The sequence below is a fragment of the Squalius cephalus genome (genome assembly GCF_949319135.1).
Source record: "Squalius cephalus genome assembly, chromosome: 14".
Taxonomy (NCBI): Eukaryota; Metazoa; Chordata; class Actinopteri; order Cypriniformes; family Leuciscidae; genus Squalius; species Squalius cephalus.
Genome location: NC_137135.1, coordinates 10,759,390 through 10,778,885, shown reverse-complemented (window position 1 = coordinate 10,778,885; position 19,496 = coordinate 10,759,390). Strand labels below are relative to the sequence as shown.

Sequence of the window (19,496 nt, the reverse complement as noted above, 5' to 3'; positions counted from 1 at the left end):
TTTTGGTGTGTAGGAACTAGGAACGATTTTAGTTCTAGGAACTCCTTTTGGAGGAACTAATTTAGCTCCTACTTCAGAGTAGGGTCTAAACCAGCACTATAGGAACTACCAGTGACGTTAGTGTACGTTGATTGGCCGAACGCATGCGAAACACCAGCACCCGCCATTTTAAAAAAAAAAACACGCCCAAGGTGTCTGGGAACCACATGTTCATTTTCTCATATTTGAGGCGTGGTTTACGAATGCCCAGAGCCGTTTATTGGGTGCTACGAATGTCTATCAAATGCGCCTGTACGTAGCTCATAGCCAATCGTTTCAATTATACCAGATGACGTATGTAGAGCGACAGAAATTCAACGAGGAAGAAGACGAAATAAACTTGCGTTCTAAACTACTTAGAACACTATCTAAGGCTGCATCGAAAGGTAACTTCGCGTCTGATTCCATGTTGGATCCATAGATACAAACAAACTGCTTCGGTTTTGTCGCATAGACGTCGTCATCGTCTTGCTGCTCCCTCCCCGTTCTGTGATTGGTCCCCTCGCTGAGGCGAAAATCTGGTCCATGGAATCCAGGCTGCCTAGCAGCGTGAATAAAATCGCGCTGCGCTCAAGGCAGCATGGGGAAACCCAGGCTAAGAAGGACAAGTAGTGATGAGCGCTTTTGAAATACTGCTTTATGAAGCTTAGAAACCTTTACGAATATTTTGTTTCCAATCAATAGTTTGGAGCGTGTATCAAACTTTCAAAGTCACGTGATTTCAGTAAACAAGGCTTTGTTATGTCATAACTGTTTCGATTCACTGAGATTGCCCCCCAGTGGCGAGCTATTTAACAATTGTCTATGGTTTTTACCTGATCACTTTCTAATTTCTATACATTTATAGATGTTTAATGAGACATTTGTATAATTAAAAGGAATAATAATAGTTATTAGGTCGGATATACAATACATACACATATATATATATACATTTTAAATAGACTGCAGCAATAAAAAAAAAAAAATTAGAACCTCTAGTAAATTACGTTATTTTGTGTGGTTTAGAATCGTGACCTCTATTTGATAAAAAAAAAAAAAAGTGATTCTCAATTTATCCAGAATCTTGCAGCTCTACTCCCCAATGACGATTAAGTTTTAGGACCATTCATGGACCTCCAAGCCTACTTTTTTTTCATGTTTACGTATGATTCACATTGAATTCATATGAAAATGTCACCTCGTAAAATAGTTGTGTTTTCCTGTGACATCGAGTTGACTATTAATACCCTTATATATAGTGCACTATTTGAGGAGACATTATGAAAGTGCAGACATTCATTTCCAATGTGTAGTTCAATAAAGAGTGTGCAACCGATGTATTCTTAACAGCTACCCTTACAAAAATAAATATACTTCGTTTATTTTATTAAGTATACTTAAGTAAAGTTCAAGTATATTTAAGTATAATTTATGTAGTAAGTATACTAATATCAATGTACTAGAAGTATACTTGTTAGTGTACTTTTTTTTTGTGTGTGTGTATAAAAGTATACTTTTAAGTATAAGAGTAACAGTAGTAAACTACTATTGTTATTTTAAAATCATTTTATTATTTTATTCTATTTTATTCATTTTTCGTCAACACTTGAATGTGGGTACGTTTCATAAAAAAAAAATAATAATAATTTTTTTAACATTTTAAAACATTTTTAAACATTTTTGTCAAAGAAAAAATCCAGATCGCATTCAGAATGATGATCAAAAAATAGAAGTAGTAGTTCGAGTCCATCGACTATGGGGCGCCGTTTGTAAAGCGGCTCAAGCTGAAAATAACAGCAACATTTTGTCACATTTAGCTTCAAACATCATTTAAAAAACTGGTATGAATTTTTGATGGTCAATTTTTAGCACATTTACAACAATATTTGTCAACTTAGAGATACTTTAAATAGTTAAATCTAAATATTAAATGTTACACCTAAATGTTAAATGTTAAATCTAAATGCTAAATCTAAATGTTAAATCTAAATCTAAATGTTAAATCTAAATCTAAATGTTAAATCTAAATATTAAATCTAAATGTTAAATCTAAATGTTAAATCTAAATCTAAATGTTAAATCTAAATGTTAAATCTAAATCTAAATGTTAAATCTAAATGTTAAATCTAAATGTTTAAATCTAAATCTAAATGTTAAATCTAAATGTTAAATCTAAATCTAAATCTAAATGTTGAATCTAAATGTTAAATCTAAATCTAAATCTAAATGTTGAATCTAAATCTGGTTACCGGCATTTTGAATTTTCTTATTAGTTAAATATTTAGTTTCACCCGAAACATTTAGATTCAACATTTAGATTTAGATTTAGATTTAACATTTAGATTCAACATTTAGATTTAGATTTAGATTTAACATTTAGAGTTAGATTTAACATTTAGATTTAACATTTAGATTTAGATTTAATATTTAGATTTAACATTAAGATTTAGATTTAGATTTAACATTTAGATTTAGATTTAACATTTAGATTTAACATTTAGATTTAGATTTAACATTTAGGTATAACATTTAATATTTAGATTTAACTATTTAACATATCTCTAAGTTGACAAATATTGTTGTAAATGTGGTAAAAAGTGACCGTCAAAAATTCATACCAGTTTTTTAAACATTGTTTGAAGCTAAATGTGACAAAATGTTGCTGTTATTTTCAGCGTGAGCCGCTTTACAAACGGCGCCCCATAATCGACACCCCCAAAGCTTCACGGTCCTTTCCTCTTCATGTGTTCAACATTTCATTCAGTAACATTAAGCAGTTTTGAATTTATATTATGCTGTTTAATGTTTGATGATCGTGTTATTTTACATTTGCGTAAGCAATCTTCTATCACTCATTTCTGCTTCTTCCTCACCTGTGTTTTGACCTGGAGATTATGTACTCTTTCAGAAGATGCGTAATAGCGCCCCCTATAACAGTGAAAACATGGATAGCTGGAAAAATCAGTCAATGGCGGGGAAAGAGTAAAGTAGATTCCTATGTATACTACCAGTGGACTAGCCTACACAACAAAAATCAGATACTTAGAATCAGGAACATATCTGTTTTCTTTATTAGTCAATATTTTAAAACAATGTAAGTTTATAATGCAGTGTGTAAAACTATGTGAAATTTTTTTTTAATAGGCTACTCAATCAAAAGAGTAAACACAAATACAAGCCAAGTATACTTCATATTTAATTATACTTTTAAGTATATCTTGATCAAAAGATTGAGTACAAATATAGAGTAGACTGAAAGTATACTTTTTAGTTTGAAAGAAGTATAGTAGCTGTAGCACACTTGAGTAAATGTATTTTTCGTAAGGGTAGCCACTAGAGCAGCAGTCGGCAGCCTATGGCGTGCGTAAGGATAATCACAATGGTTAAGTATATTACTGTAATAGTGTTTGTCTTGTTGTTAGGCCGATTGTTTTGTATGTTGGACTATTTTTTTGTAATAGTAAAAAATCTCAAATATAGTATAGTCATATTATATTATTGTATAGTATAGAATATTATCACATTATCGACGGGCTGTACATAAATCATCTGTTACTTTACCAACCTTGTTTGCTGCCATGATAATGTAAATCGTGTAAAACTGACAGCTTTGGCATGATAAATATACAGTAAGATTACCAGAAAGGGAAAGGGAACTTCACATTTCTGCCTATAGGCTTCCATTGTAAATGCATTACTGAGGGACAAGTCAAAATTATTTTCTGTGGCAACAGACTAAACCACAAGCAAAGAAAAAAAATGAATCATCCTTCAGTTCGTAAAGACGGAAATCTGGTTTTGAACTTAGAACCTTTCAGTCCTTTAACTGACCAGCATTTTTACCCAAGGTTACCAAGTGAGCACAGTAATACTGTGCCTATTTGACAATGAACTTTCGTGATACTCTTTCCCATTAATTTATTCTATAACTAGTTGATTTGATTAATATTTTGCAAACAATAGTTTTGTCACTGGCAATTAGTCTCTCATGCATTAATTATGCTTTAGAAAATAAGCTCTCGTGACCTTTTAAAAGTTCATGGAACTGCTGGAAACTGAACAGAAGGGGGAATGATAAACAGAATGTGAATGTCTGAAAATGAAAAGAAGTGTGAGTGGGACATACTGAGGTGAGCATGTATTTGCATATGCAAGCAGTTATTAATGTGTTTAAAAGTGAGAAAACAGAACAGTGAGTAAGAGAAGAGTGGAGTTAGAAGAGAACAAAGTGCAGGCAAAAGGAGAAAGAAAAACATCAGGAAAGAAACAACTTCAGGAAACGCAGGTAATGGAGGAAGAGAGGGGATGGATGGAAGCCAAGTCTCCCAGCATTCCCTCCCCCTGTACAGGCCAGTTCAGAGGAGGAGTGTAGGTGGGAGTTAAGCACTTCTCCAGATGTAGTTGACTGCTACTCCTGGAGTCCGACTTTCTCCAGATAAGCCTCCATCACTCAGAGCCTCCAACAGTTCCTGCTCAGTCAAGTACAGGGATAAACAAAATTACGGAACTTTAACAAGTCATCTGCAAACAATTACACACTTCGTGTTCACCTGTAACGTTTTGTCAACAGGAATCTTGAGGTAAGACGCAATATTTGTTCCAAGGGACTCAAGTTGAGATCTGTCTCAGCATCTAATTATCACAAATAGCATGCCATTATTATTTTTTTCCTTCAGAGCTTTCTTATAAATATTTCAGTGCATATTGAGAAGTTCACTGTAGTTCCTCTTGGACATTAGGGGAACTTTGTGGTTTCATTAGAATCTGAGTTTTATCCTATTTGAATAAATTCACATAAATTTGACTTATGACCTTGCATATTAAACAGAACTGAAGCCTGAGCAAAAGTTAACTTCAAAAGAAGCGTTGAGGTTTGATGATTTTTTAAATATCTTTGACATAATTATGTATGAATTTAGTTAATATTTTAAAAGTAAAGTGAATCTCTGTCTTGAGTTCCAGGGCAATCAGCCAGTATTACACAGTAATTCAAGTCACCAAAGATCAATTTGAATTAATTTCAACATAAATTATGCCCTCAAAAGTCAAAGCAGAACTAATTTGTATGAAACTTTAATATTACTAGAGACCCAATCATTTGCAAGATATAGTAAACTTATGATTATGCTTTATTGCATAAGCTGCCACTAGATCCTTTCTACAGTGCAAGTAGGGTGTGCAACAGCAGTTAGACCAGTCATAATTCATAATACATTCAAATACTAAACCAGAAAATACTGGATGTAAATTGTTGGACTTATTTACAGGCCCATGTAAATATTCATTCAGTCAGTATCCTGATTTAGAGTAGTTATCCTACCAGCAGCTGGTAGCAGCATGAAAGAGACAGGAATGCAGAGAGAATAAAATTGTCCAAAATGGTCTGAGAGTCATCATGGGTCATCATTGGGCTTCTGTCAGCTGAATAAATCATGCCTGACGTTTCACCTTTTTGGCTGCTCTGCACTAAACAGCAGATTTGAGCAACCCAAGCTGGCAGAAAAGTAATTAAAATGCAAAACAGACATTTCTGTGTCTCAAAATCTAAACATTCTTGTATTTAGAAAGTGCAACACTTTTCTTCTTCCTCTTAAATGTAGTTTGTGTAATTAAGCTGTGGATGAGTTGCCAGATTGTGGGAGGAAACCAATGCAATGCTTTACCTGAGATAAACATTTCAGCAAATTGTGTGTGTAAATCACATAGCAATATATTTGTTTTATGTACAACAAGGTAAATATTCCTAAATATGTGCAGTAATTATAATTGGATAAATTAGGTCACAGTGTCTACAGATTAGTATTATTATTAATATTAACAAATAACCTTTTTTTTATTATTATTTAGTGAAACTAGGTACTTGCACATTGCCATTATAATTGATTACATTACATCTGTCACAGATCAAACAAACTGATGAGTTATACTATAGTATGTTCCTTGAATCACAGTTCCTCAGTCATTCTTTAAAAGACATATGTGGATTTTTTTTTTTTTTTTAAATGTTGCAATATGTTATCTCTGCTAGTCAGGCATGGGCACAACTTTCAGAGGTTTATGAGTCATCACACTTCAGGCGTATTGTCACATGGTAACTCAAAAAGCTTCTAGGAGACATTCAACATCAATCCAACATAAGTTCAAATCTTTTTTTAAACATTTCAATTTGTGTTTTGCTTAATTTGAACTTTCAGTCATTTCTATCTTTTGCAAGTGAAATTGTAGACTGATTGCTGTTACTTGATTTGTATCAACACATTGCTTACATTGTACTGTATGTGCTTTGCAGTTACACTGTTCCTAAATCAGATAATGGCATGAGTGGGACATGGCTCCAGTGGGTGTACCTACTCTCCTGATGTTGGCAGCTCTGTATCTGCTGCTCATCTTGCCATCATGCTGCCTGTATGCATGCCCAAGGTCCTGTAGTTGCCCTAGCCCTAAGGAAGTGCACTGTACCTTCCGTCACCTCCCCTCTGCCCCACGAAACCTACCCCAGGACACAGAGAGACTCAACTTAGGGTAAGCTACTGTGTTGCTGGCTTTTGCTTTTAGCTAAAGAACTACTGGCAGACTGAACATATTCATGTTTAAATACAAATGGGTATCTAAAGAGGCACCAAGATGAACACTTAAGTCACACAGGATAACCACACTTTTTAAGCAAAACACTTCACAAAAAGAAGTTGATACTCAAAATGAAGAAAAAAAGGGTATTGTGACACTTGTGGTTGTATGAATTTCTCAAATGATATTCAAAATTGGTGTTGATTATTCTGTATCTTACAAAATTAAGGGGTAACCAATGTGATATGTCTTAAGCTAACATTTTTTCCTTAATCCTCTTTGTCTACTACAAAGCTATAACAGCATTGGCACGATTGGGTCTTCAGATTTTGTGAACCTCCGGCAATTGGAAATGCTTATGCTCCATGGAAACGATATCTCCTCTGTGTCTTCCGGATCCTTTTACCACCTCCGTTCCCTCCAGGTATATATTCATATGGTTATATGAGATGTACAAAAGAAAACACATTATATTTAACTACTGTACTATAGCTTCTTTGTGTCTCTAGTTTTAGATAAAACTATATAAATAGTTATGAGACATGACTTTGAAATAGCATTTGAGTAATTGTTGTTCTTCTTCGGCACAGATACTCAAGCTGAGCTACAACAAACTCAAAAGAGTTGATCCCAGTTTGTTTGAGGGCTTGACAAGCCTTGTACGGCTTCATTTAGACCACAACCATATTGACTTCATTGAGCCCTTTTCATTCAGAGGACTCACATCATTAAAACTATTGCAACTGGAGGGAAACAAACTGCAGGACCTTCACTCTCACACATTTATTACTGTTTCAGTCCTGGGCACATTTTGGAGCTCAGGACTGCGGCACCTGCACCTGGCAGACAACCAACTAGAATACCTGCTACCTGGAACTCTGCAGCACTTGCACAGGCTGGAAGTCCTATCCCTGCATGGAAACCCCTGGGCCTGTGACTGCCACTTACATTGGCTCTTGGAGTGGGACAAAAATCATGAGGGTGAAACTACATTGATTGTATTTTTCAACCTTTGCATCACTCACTCAGAATTTGATATAAATGGAATAAAATAAAATAAAACTGAAAAAACATTGCACACAAATATTTTGAACTTCTCAGATAATGTGTTCATACATTATTTATTTTAAGTAGTCACATTTATCATCAGTCTTAAGGCCAATTCACACCGCACAGACAAATGCCAACAAACACCAACAAACAAGTCTGTCGGAGTTTGTTGGATCAGTGTGTTACCCCTGTCAGCATTTGTTGGTGTTGGTCGGGGTTTGTTTTCACGCGAATGAACATGTTCAATCGTTGTTTGTTGGGTCGTGGAATGTCTGAGCAGTGTGATATGATTTTCCAACAAACGGCAACAAACTCTGACATAATCTGATCTGGCCCCAAAATGTCCCTTGCAAAGACTGTGTGTTGGTGCTGGGTGTCCTTGGTAAATTATCCTTGTAGTGAAAATGTTTCTACCCAAACTACAAGACAATTCTACAGAAAGAGCATCGAGATTCGCGAGAGCACACTGGACAAAGTTTGAGCATGTACACGTAAAATCTGAGCGAGAGCAGAGCCATATTTGAAAGCGTGCGTCCATTAAGTTTTGTGCTAGAGTGAAAGCAATCCGCTTGCGAGCGGAGAGATTTGTTAAATGGATGCACTCTCGCGTTACAATAATGCGCTCTCAACATTTAACGCCATAGAAACCACCTCAAATGAACTATAAAGGGTAAAACCCTTTTGTATTTAGAGTCTTTACAGTTGTCATAAAGAGACGAGAAGGAAGTTGTGTCTGAAAGCAGCAATGTTTTATTTTTATTGGTTAAAATGAATGGAGAATATCTCGTGTTTTTCCGTGGGTGCTCAACCATTTTCGTGGGTGCTTGAGTTTGTCAGTGTCTGCTGGGGCAGTGTGAACATGACAGTTATTTTTCATAAAATTATAAATCTAACAGCCAACCCTTTTTTTTTTGGTCTTTGTTGCCGTTTGTCTGTGCTGTGTGAATTGGATCTTAGATGCATTGTATTGTAACATTAAATTTAAGGTTGAATGTGTACAACTCTATTGGCTGCAAATAACTGAAAAGGCAAACAAAGAAAAGTTTTTTTTTTTACTGAAACATTCTCTATCCCTCTCTCTCTTTCAAGGAGTTATTAAGTGTAAAAAGGACCGTGACTCTGGAGATGCTGGCAACTGTGCTGCATGTGCCTCACCACAGCCTTTGAATAACAGCCAGATCTTGCAACTTTCAACCAATCAACTCACCTGTGGCCAACCCTCCCTTCAGTCCCCTCTAAAAATCGGAGAGAGTAGCGTGTGGGAAGATCAGGAGCCAGATTCCCCCTACATCAAGGACTTGGAGCGTCCTCTTGGCCACCTGACCTTTATTCTCTCTGACAGCCATGGGAATCGAGCACACGTGGCTTGTAATGTAACACACCCTGTTGAAGACACCTCCATGGTGTGGGAGCCAGTGAGGAGAACAGATGAGATTGCTGTAAATGTGACTCTACGTACACTGCTGGAGTGTGAGATCGATAGAGATGCTCTTCAGAACCTTTGGAGGTTAGTTGCCTATTACTACGAGAGCCCCGCTATTTTAGAACGGGGAACCAGACTTGGAAATTCTTCCCAGGTGACTTTTCAATACTCTCAAGCCTCAAGTGAAGAATCACCATATTTTACAGAGCTCAAAGGACACTTAATAGCTGAACCAGCCTGGCTTTTACAACCAAGGGTTACCCTTCAGCTGAACAGGCGCAAAACTACAACTAAAAAACTGGTGCTGAACTTCTCCACTTTTATATCAAAGAACATCATTGGAAGAGGGGATGAGGAGGATGTGGTCTCCTCCTGGGCTATGATCCAAAGAGGAGCTCCAGGGAGAATTCAGTCAGTACTAGAACACTCTGAAGTCAGTCTGGATTGTAGTGTGCTCAGCACAGGGCATCAGCATGTGGAGTGGATGCTTCCAGACTTAACAACAGTGGATCAAACTGATTCCCATAAATTAAGGTTGGAGAATTACAGGCTAGTAATCAAAAATGCAAGTATAGCAGACTCTGGACTTTATCATTGCTTTGTGAGGACAGACACTAATGTAGACATCGTCTCCTATAGACTCACAGTCAGGATGCGTCTGTTAAGTCCCAGTGATTTAAATGGAAAGAAGATGTCTGTGGAGAATGGGGACACTCTTACTCTTCCCTGTTTAGTAACATCTCCTCATCCAATTGAGACAAGATGGTACCTTCCAAACAATCAAATTCTAAAAGCATCAGACTTGAAAGGAAGGGTGTACGTGTCACAGAACAACACTTTGATAATCAAAAAACTGACTTATGAGGATGCTGGAGAGTATAGCTGTTTAGCAGCTAACCTCTATGGGGCTGATATGTTGTCTCATCTAATTGTTGTAACTGGTAAAAAGGAAGAAGCACAAAAAGGTGTTACCGTATCTAATGGCGAAATACAGCTTTTTGAGAGTGAGGACAGCGAAGCGTCAGGATATGAAGAAATCAAACGACCAACTGCTAAACTAACACCTCAGAGGGTCAGTGGAAAATACAGAGAGGGCATTGGCCGACAAAATGCAAAAGAAAATAAAATAAAGGAGAGTGTGAGAAAACCGAATAACTCTGTCAAAGAGCTTGACCCCAGCCGCTGGGAACAGATTCTTGCAAAAGCTAATGCTAAACTCTCAACCATGCCACCAGTTACAACACAACTACAAATGACAAAAACCTCAAAAACAGTGACAGAGTCGTCAATGACTACAACCACCACCCCTTCGACAGCTGACACCTTTCAAACTACTCAAACAGAAGTTACAGCAAGCAGTCCCAGCATAAGTTCAAGCATACACAATTACAATACGAAACAGGTGAAACCACCATCCCAAAGTGAGTACGAAAAACAAGAAACTACACAAGGAGAAAAATCTAATTACAAGACAAGTGATTCTAACATTTCAGATTTGACTTTTGTACACATAGACTCAACAACTGTACCTGAACCTAAGACACAGCTGATAAAACAGGTAGACAGACACACAATAGAAGAAAAAATAAGGGCTAACAATAATTCCATCTGGAACCAAAGACGAAGATTCCCATATAGGCACCGTAGGCCTCCATCACGTAGACCACGTCCAAAGAGACCATATTTCACCCTAGCTTACACTACAGCAGTACCATTCACCCAATCTCCAGTCAAGACTGTGACCACTAACTCTTATTCTCCAACCCAAAACAAAACATCAATGATTTTAGAAGTTTCTCCTACTCATTACCCAGTAACTGAAAGCTTAATCATGGCAGTCACAGAAGATCTTAAAACACCTATAACAACATTCATAAAAAAGGAGAAGCATAATGAATTTAAAGGCAAAACAAAACACATTGGGTTAGTTCAGCTCCTAAGTACAACACCTCTGCACGAAACTGAAGTAGTTCCTGCTACACTTGCCCCCAGACAGATCAACAGGTATGGGCATGAAAACATAGAGATCATTTTTAGAACTAATAGCCACCCAAATGACAATAAGACAAGGCAGATTTCGGCAACAGCCATCCCTCATCTTCAAACCAGCAACATAAATGCTTCAGAAACAAAAAGAGCACATACGACTGGGAAACCAACCTTAACTAATGTGGACCAACAGAGTGTTTACAATTGGGGAATGCATCCTGAAGGTGTGCCTATTCACCCTTGGCTAATCCAAAAGAGTATACCAAAAAAACAAATCTCAATTACACCACATCCCTACACTCAGTCTCCCTTCTGGGCCAAGAACTATGGTATTCCCTTCTGGCCCACAGTTCATAGCTCAAGGCACCACCACTCCCAAGACAAAACTTGGTATTTCCAACAAAGGGGTGCAGGGGTCACCAACTGGCCTGAAATCACTGCTCAAACAGCAAAGCCCACAGCTTACATTTCTGGGTCAGCAACAGCTTCCTTTCTGAGGACCATAGCTCCACATGTCAGCTCGTCTCATGTACGCAACCACTTACTTTTCAACAGGCTCAGAAACAGATATAGACAATCACAGCTTGATGCATATCGACAAGCCCAGCTGGGAAAGATTGTCACTTCTAAGTCAAGGACATATTATCCCACCCCACAGCCTCACCAAGCACCAAATATCCCAAGCACCTACAAGCCTGTGACTCCCCCATCCTTACTGGCATATCCAAACAAACCACCCTCCACAGCAAGCGTACCCTATGGTAGTCGCTGGCACTACAGTCATTTTGGAGCAAAGATCACTGCCATTCCCTTTCCAAACCTGATGGGCAGTGGCGTCAAACCCAGGATCACAGCAACTGAATCCGTAACTGTATCTGCTCTAGCAGAGGCAGATGTGCTCTTGTCCTGTAGATCATCTGGGGACCCCAAACCTGTTGTTTCATGGACCAAAGTTTCAACAGGTTAGGCGATTTTTCATTACAAAACTTCTGTGGGTGCGTTTATCTGAATGGAAGATGAGATCCCCTTTTAGAGTGCTTAACTTTGACAGTAAACAAATGCTTAATCATGCCATCATGCTTAATAATTGCCCAAGATAATACCAAAACTGATCACATTTATTTGGCCAACTATATTAGCCAAATTGAACATGCATGTGACAGTTTTCACTTGGTGTAAAATGATTGAAAATAAACCATAAAATATTTAGATTTCTAATATCAGAATTATTATTGCGGCTTCTCTTTGTGAGATTGTAAGTCTCAAACTTAAAGAGATATTCTTTGTAAAAGTTAAGGCTTAGTCACACCTTCCTAAAACGCTTCGTTCAAACACGCCCCCACAATTCTACGTCAGTGTGTGGGGGCAGAGTTTCATAACTCCGCCCAAATGTATACGCAAAGAAAGAAGGCGTAACTTTTATTCTCGCTGTATTATTGTTGCTGCCGGCTGCCGTTTTTTTCGTTGCGAAAGCCAAATTACTTTGTATTTTTCGGAGGACTGTTTCCAGAACCTGCGAGAATACAAGGCTGGCTGTGCACAAAGGCTGATTCTAAAAAGTGGGGCAATTCCATCTTTTACAAGTACATTCTGGCGCTTCTGACTCACAGACACAGCCTGTAAGTATGTTTTCGTATTTAAAGAATTTGCTACGGACTATTCAAACGCAGGTTTTGAGCAGTATAAAGTACCGCTTGTTTGACGTTTCTACGATCACAAACACAGACATGGTTTTATGTTTACATAGTAATTGTAATTGGGTCAATCACAATGCACTGAATCACTGGCCAATCAGAGCACACCGCGTTTTTCAGAACGATGAGCTTTGTAAAAATCGTCGCGTTTCAGAAAGGCAGGGCAAAGAGGAGCAACAATAATGTACGGTATGTGTAAAATAATGACTTTTTTTAAACCTAAAACCACGTAAACACATTGCATTAAACCAAATACACAAATTAATGTTCTTTTTAGAACCATCATATCACCCCTTTAAAAGAATTGTTTGATACAATGCACTTATTGTATGCATAAATGTTTTTACATTGTACGTATATTTTAAAAAAACTTGCTTGTAATTACAGCTGTAATTATTTTCTGTAATAACGGCTATCATTAAACTGTGTTTGGCTTGTTCATTTTTTTATTAGTTTGTTGATGTTTATGCTTGATTCTTTTTCCCAACTCCTTTACAGGTGCAACAATTCACACCAACACAAAACTTGGACAAAGATTTGAGGTCCTTTCAAATGGTACTTTTGTGATTAAAAATGTTCAGCTGCAAGATAGAGGCCAGTACCTTTGCACAGCTCAAAACAAATTTGGCTCAGACCGCATGGTAGTTACTCTGGTTGTCCAGACTCAGCCTCCAAAAATCATGAGTTCAAAGGCCAAAGATGTCTCAGTGTTTTTGGGAAACCCAGTCAGCTTGGACTGTATTGCCTTGGGTAAACCAGAAGCTCAGATTTCATGGATTCTTCCAGATAGGACGTTTGTGCGAGACATTGGTATCCTTGACCGAAGAATATCTCTTCTTCCAAATGGAACACTGAGTATTCATTCAGCAAACTTTTCCAATAAAGGTGATTATAAGTGTATTGCCAGCAATGTAGCAGGAGCTGATACACTCACATACCACATTCGTGTTGCGGCGCTACCTCCAATAATTGTTGAGATGTCATATGAGACTATGTTTACGAATATTGGAAGAAACGTATATGTGGATTGCACTGCTAAAGGAGAGCCATTCCCTCTTATTAAGTGGGTTCTCCCTGATGGCTCACAAATCAAGCCCACACAGTTTATTGGAAGCCGGATATTTATTTTCCCAAATGGAACACTTTATATAAAGAACGTCACTCCCAATGATTCAGGGAGGTATGAGTGCTCAGCAACCAACCCAGTGGGTTTTGCTAAAAGAACGGTGCAGATGGATGTTAGGCAAGAGGCTCCTGGCCCCTGGAAAGGCCTATACCAGCAACACAGTGTCAAGGCAACATATGGATCCATAGTTTTCCTGCATTGTCCAGAGTCCATAGGTTCCCACAGAGGTACAGTCTGGAGACTGCCATCTAAAACCATACTGGAACATCAGTACAGGTAACATGTTTTTTGCTATTAAATATAATCTAAATGTATATATGTTCTATCTAGCAAGATTTTAATTTTATTATGAAGAGTTTGTCGGCTTAATAATGTTGGAACTTATTTCCCCATTCATAACAATCCTACAGTGGTATTATTTAAGTCAAGCCGTCACAGCTGTATTGTTATTTCTCCTTTATTAAGTGTTTTACTTTTCTCTTTTGAGCAATTATTGGTCCTCACTGTTCAAGCTGACATATGCTCTCAAACTCACAGCAGGCCAACTTCATCACTAGTGGAATTCAAACCATGTCTGGCGTAGATTAAACAAGCAGTCTGTCTCAGCCCAAACAACCCCTGCTGATCCAGACAATACAGTAACAGAGCGGGATGCAAGGGCAATTTGTCTTAATGCTCAGCCAGCTATGCAACAGGCTACTTAAAGCAGTTACATAACAAATGTTTAACATTAGTCAGTTATTATTATGCCTACAACTAAAATGTATCAAAATTAAATGATGTAAAAAAAAAAAATAATAAAATAAAATAAAAAAATCTTATAAAATTTTCAGAAATTTTGGTTCACAGTTATGCAATGTGACTTTTAATGAAGAACCAATCCACCTTTTTCCTGACAAGACTAATGCATTTTGAATTATGGGTGGTACTTATGGTTTGGGGAAATTCCATTCAAAAAGACTGAAACAAATAATTTCAAATAGGCCTAATAAGGTTCCACTACAAATTAACCTCATCAGCCATTTTGACTGAATGAGCTGTCAATTTCCCTTAAACTTTTATTTTCAGACGTCAGAAGAATAACATAATGCGTTTTTTTTGTTTTTTTTAAGAATATGGCAAGAGCGCTTTTCACTCGCTGCATTCTTTTCCTCCTATTTTCTTTTTTCTTTGTATTCCGCTGTAACATGAAAAAAGACAACATATACTGTGCTTTTGTGGTCTGCTCTCCCGATTTAATTTACAATATATCCCATGAGTAAATCACTGTAGTGCACAGAGAATCTCTCGTTTTTCTCCCGAAATTCGCACTTCTCTTTCCAGGCGTGTTTTCACACGGATGCTTTACACTTATTATCCCTATTAGCAGTGTTTACTGTAACATTTCTAAAGTAGGTAAATACAGTATTTGTTATTTGTTAAGCACAATACTAAAGTTAATGAACATTCATTAAGGCAAAGTATGTTACATAATACAGACACATACACACATACACACACACGCATATATATGTGTATGTGTGTGTGTGTGTGTGTGTGTGTGTGTGTATTATGTAACATACTTTGCCTTAATGAATGTTCATTAACTTTAGTATTGTGCTTAACAAATAACAAATACTGTATTTACCTACTTTAGAAATGTTACAATAAACACTGCTAATAGGGATCTAATCAAGCTTTTTGGGTTAATCATGGTCTGTTCTTGTAATTTGTTAATCCTTTTACACTTAAATTTCCTTTTAATCCTTTTAATGTTAATGTGAATAATGTCCCTTCATTGTACCCAGATTTTTTTAAAGCTTATTATGCATCCATAGAGCGGACCTTTCACTGCTGTTTACAGTTTAACAGAAGTTACTCCCATAATTTGCACTGTGTCATTGGGCATAGGAAAAAGGTGGATAGGAGCACAGCAATTGATGATGATAGAATATACAGTTTGTACAATATAAAAATCATTATGTCTATGGAATGTCCCCATAAAACATGAAAACCCAATGTGTGTGGTGTTAAAGAGAGACAATGAGAGATACATTCAGTCAAACAACTAGTTTAGTTGCTCAGAACAATTAGTGCTCATCAAAAACCACTTTTTTTTTTTTTTTTTACTTTCAAACAAAGCTTTGTGACGTCAACATTCAAAGTTTGTCTTGACAGGAAACACAAAGGTTAAAGTAGTCCTCAGATGCCATGTTCTTTACAGCAGCATTTCAGAGAAATTATGTTGTGGAGTAAGCTGCTGACTGAATGTATACGGGAATAAAGTATACAGCAGTTAAATACTGAATGTGAACGTGATTAAAATAAATGAACAGCTTTCTGTTGTTTGTTAATTTACATTAACTATAATAATATTACATTAACTGCAATCTCTAATTGATTGGATTAATTAGCAGGAGTTATTACTCCAACACCTGCATGTGGGTACAAAAAAATCCCTTTCTTCAAGACAGCCACAAAAACAGAAGAATATCCAGACCAAAAAAGATCCAAAAAATCCAAAAGGAGAAACAACAATCTCCAAAACAAAAACTCAAAATTGCAAAAAAATAAACTCATGGAAACAATCCAAAAGGCACAAAAGAAAGCTTCTAGGAACAAGAGCAGACTTACGACAGTAACTTGCTTAGGAATAACAACAACCAAGCAAAGATACAGAGAAACAGACCAGCTTAAATACACAGCACAGAACGAGAAAACAATAGCACTGATTACTAAGGCACACGTTTAGACACGAGAGTCCTATGGGGACCTCTAGTGGTCAAAATAAAACATTACAAAGTAAAAACTCTGACACGTGATGCCATTATCTACACTCCTATATGTTGAGCCAATCTCATGTCTAGTCACCTTTATTTATATAGCACTTTATACAATATAGATTGTTTCAAAATTATGCATTTTGGCTGTTGTTCGGCTAAAGTCAGTTCAGTGTTGATTCAGTTCTGTTGTAAAGATCATACAATTTTAAATTAGTTAATTTTATCTATAACACGGTTCAAACAACAGAGGTGTGGCCATGTTACTAAGGTTTCGGAAAACCAATGCATACCACGATTCATAGTACTACGGAGTTATGCAGTGAGTTACGTCATTATATGGGAAACGCACCCCTGAATGGATGTGGACTTCCCAGTCAGCGCTGTCAATCATGACCAAAATTGTAGATGTATCACACAGTCTGAATCAGCATAGATGCCACTCTGTCCAGCTTAGTTTTTATGCAAAATCTCACCGGACTCATATCTGACAAAATCTGACAAGTAACAATTGTAATGGACAGGGAAAAGAAATTGCACGGTGTGCAGCGTAGGAAGAATTCTATGAGCTATTTTATTCTATCATAGTTAATTACTAAAGAGTTCAGCTGTCATAAAAAGGTGTAAACAATTTCTCTCTTTTTGTTCTCAGTCCACAAAGGCACATCACTGCTTTCCCCAATGGCACTCTGAGAATTCTGAGACTGACTGAGAAAGATGGAGGCAATTATTTTTGCATGTATCAAAGACCAAATGGTGAGGACATGGAGCTGTTCCAAGTAGAGGTTCTCATGAGGCCGCCAAAGATAGAGAACAATGGGGCACAACATAAAAGAATAGCTAATGGAGACAACTTCCTGGTGGACTGTGTAGCTTCTGGCCTTCCAGACCCTGAGGTTTCATGGAGCCTCCCAGATGGCACCATGATCAACAATGCCCTTCAGTCGGATGACAGCGGAACCCGTAACCGGCGCTATATCATCTTTGGGAATGGAACGCTTTTGTTGCAACAAATGGGAAAAAAGGATGAAGGCAATTATACATGCTTCGCAAAGAACAACCTGGGGGAGGATGCAATGAAAGTAATTGTCCAAGTGGTGCCAAACTCAGTCCAAATATCTTCTAAAGAGCAGGTATCCATGTGGGCACCTTTCGGGCAATCAGTCCAAATGAAGTGTGATGCTACAGGTGTTTTACCACCTACGATTATCTGGATCTCACCAAGGAATGAGATAATTACCTCATCTTCAGTCAAATATCAAATCCTGAATGATGGGACTCTGATCATAAAAAAACTGACTTTGGCTGATCAAGGAAAGTATGCCTGTGTGGCACGGAACCCAGCCGGAGATTACATCAAGAATGTGAAGCTTCTAGTTGATGTTAAAGGGCCGCAAATCAATGGACAGAGTGGGCGAACAGAGAACAAAGTTTTAGCAGTGTATTACCAGACACTGCTGCTGGACTGCAAAGCAGAGGGTATGCCTGAGCCACAGGTCACCTGGACCACACCTTATAGCATGTCTCTACCCACCCCATATTTGGGAGGCAGGTTCCAAGTCCACAGGAATGGCACTCTTGAATTGAGGGGCATTCGAAAGACTGATGAAGGTCGGTTTCTGTGCGTAGCCAAGAATTTCTTAGGGGAAGCAAGCCTAGCAGTTGACCTGGAAGTAGCATCACTTGCTGAGAAGCCAAGCTTTTCAGTGCCAAATATAGAGGTTCTTCCTCTCAAACCAGATGGTGATGACATTTCTTTGGAGTGTCGTGCTACAGGAAAACCAAAGCCAGAGTTTCTTTGGATTCTACCCAATGGAACAGCACTGAATCCAGGCATGAAACTTCAACGGTTCACTCACTTCCTGGGAAATGGGACTTTACACATTATACAACCAGGTGTCATTGACAAAGGTGTATATCGATGCTTGGCCAAAAATGTAGCTGGACAAGGAGAAAAGCGCTATGCTTTAGAACCTGGACAAAAGCCTCAAATTAGAAGTACTGCTGCAACAATGAAGATTTCATTTGGGCAGACACTGAATATGCCATGTAATGCGGATGGTTGGCCTCAGGCAACAATTACCTGGACTCTTCCAAATGGCCTGGTCTTGGACAAGCCTCAAGTTATTGGAAGAGTAACATATTTATCTAATGGCACACTTCAGGTAAAAGAAACTTCCAAATTTGATAGAGGAACATATACCTGCAAAGCCAAAAACACATTTGGATCATCAACATTGTCATATCCAGTAAGTATTATGGTGTTTCCACCTCAAATCACTCATGCTCCACCTTCAATAACCAGAGTTAACAGGGGGTCTCCTGTGATTCTGAACTGCATAGCTTCTGGCATACCCAAACCAGACATTTCTTGGACTCTGCCTGGACGCACCACACTTGTACCCAATAGTCGCTTCACAGCACAGAGTGGAATTCACATGACAGAGGAGGGAAATTTGGTAATACAGGACCCAGGCCTCATGAACTCAGGGATTTACAAATGTAATGCTAGAAATGCCTTGGGAACGGACTTCAAATCAACATACCTTCAAGTGATCTGAGCAATAGACATAAATCCATTAGATAATATAGATATAACCCCATTTCCAGAAAAGTTGGAACCTTTTGAAAAATGCAATAAAATCCACAATCTGTGATTTGTTAATTCTCTTGATCCTTTTTTTTAACTGACAAAAGTACAAAGAAAATTTTTCAAATGTTTTCACTGACCAACTGTTTTTTTGTAAATATATGGCTGCAACACACTACAAAAAAGTTGGGACAGAGGCTAAATAAAAGTGAATATCCAAGTTAAACTCTTTTGAAACAGTCCACAATTAGCAGGTGAATTGGTAATAGATGAGGGT

The 19,496-nt window shown here is 37.6% G+C and overlaps 1 protein-coding gene across 1 annotated transcript; it reads left to right on the top strand.

The window, feature by feature from the left end:
• Positions 1–4,406: 4,406 nt before the first annotated feature.
• Positions 4,407–19,190, top strand: LOC307171072 (matrix-remodeling-associated protein 5; the record flags this gene model as incomplete). Its single annotated transcript, XM_079892450.1, has 7 exons — positions 4,407–4,601; positions 6,311–6,543; positions 6,883–7,012; positions 7,179–7,569; positions 8,728–12,012; positions 13,243–14,146; positions 17,282–19,190. The coding sequence occupies exons 2-7, from the start codon at positions 6,350–6,352 to the stop codon at positions 19,188–19,190; spliced, it is 6,813 nt and encodes a 2,270-aa protein (XP_079748576.1). The 5' UTR covers positions 4,407–4,601; positions 6,311–6,349.
• Positions 19,191–19,496: the final 306 nt, after the last annotated feature.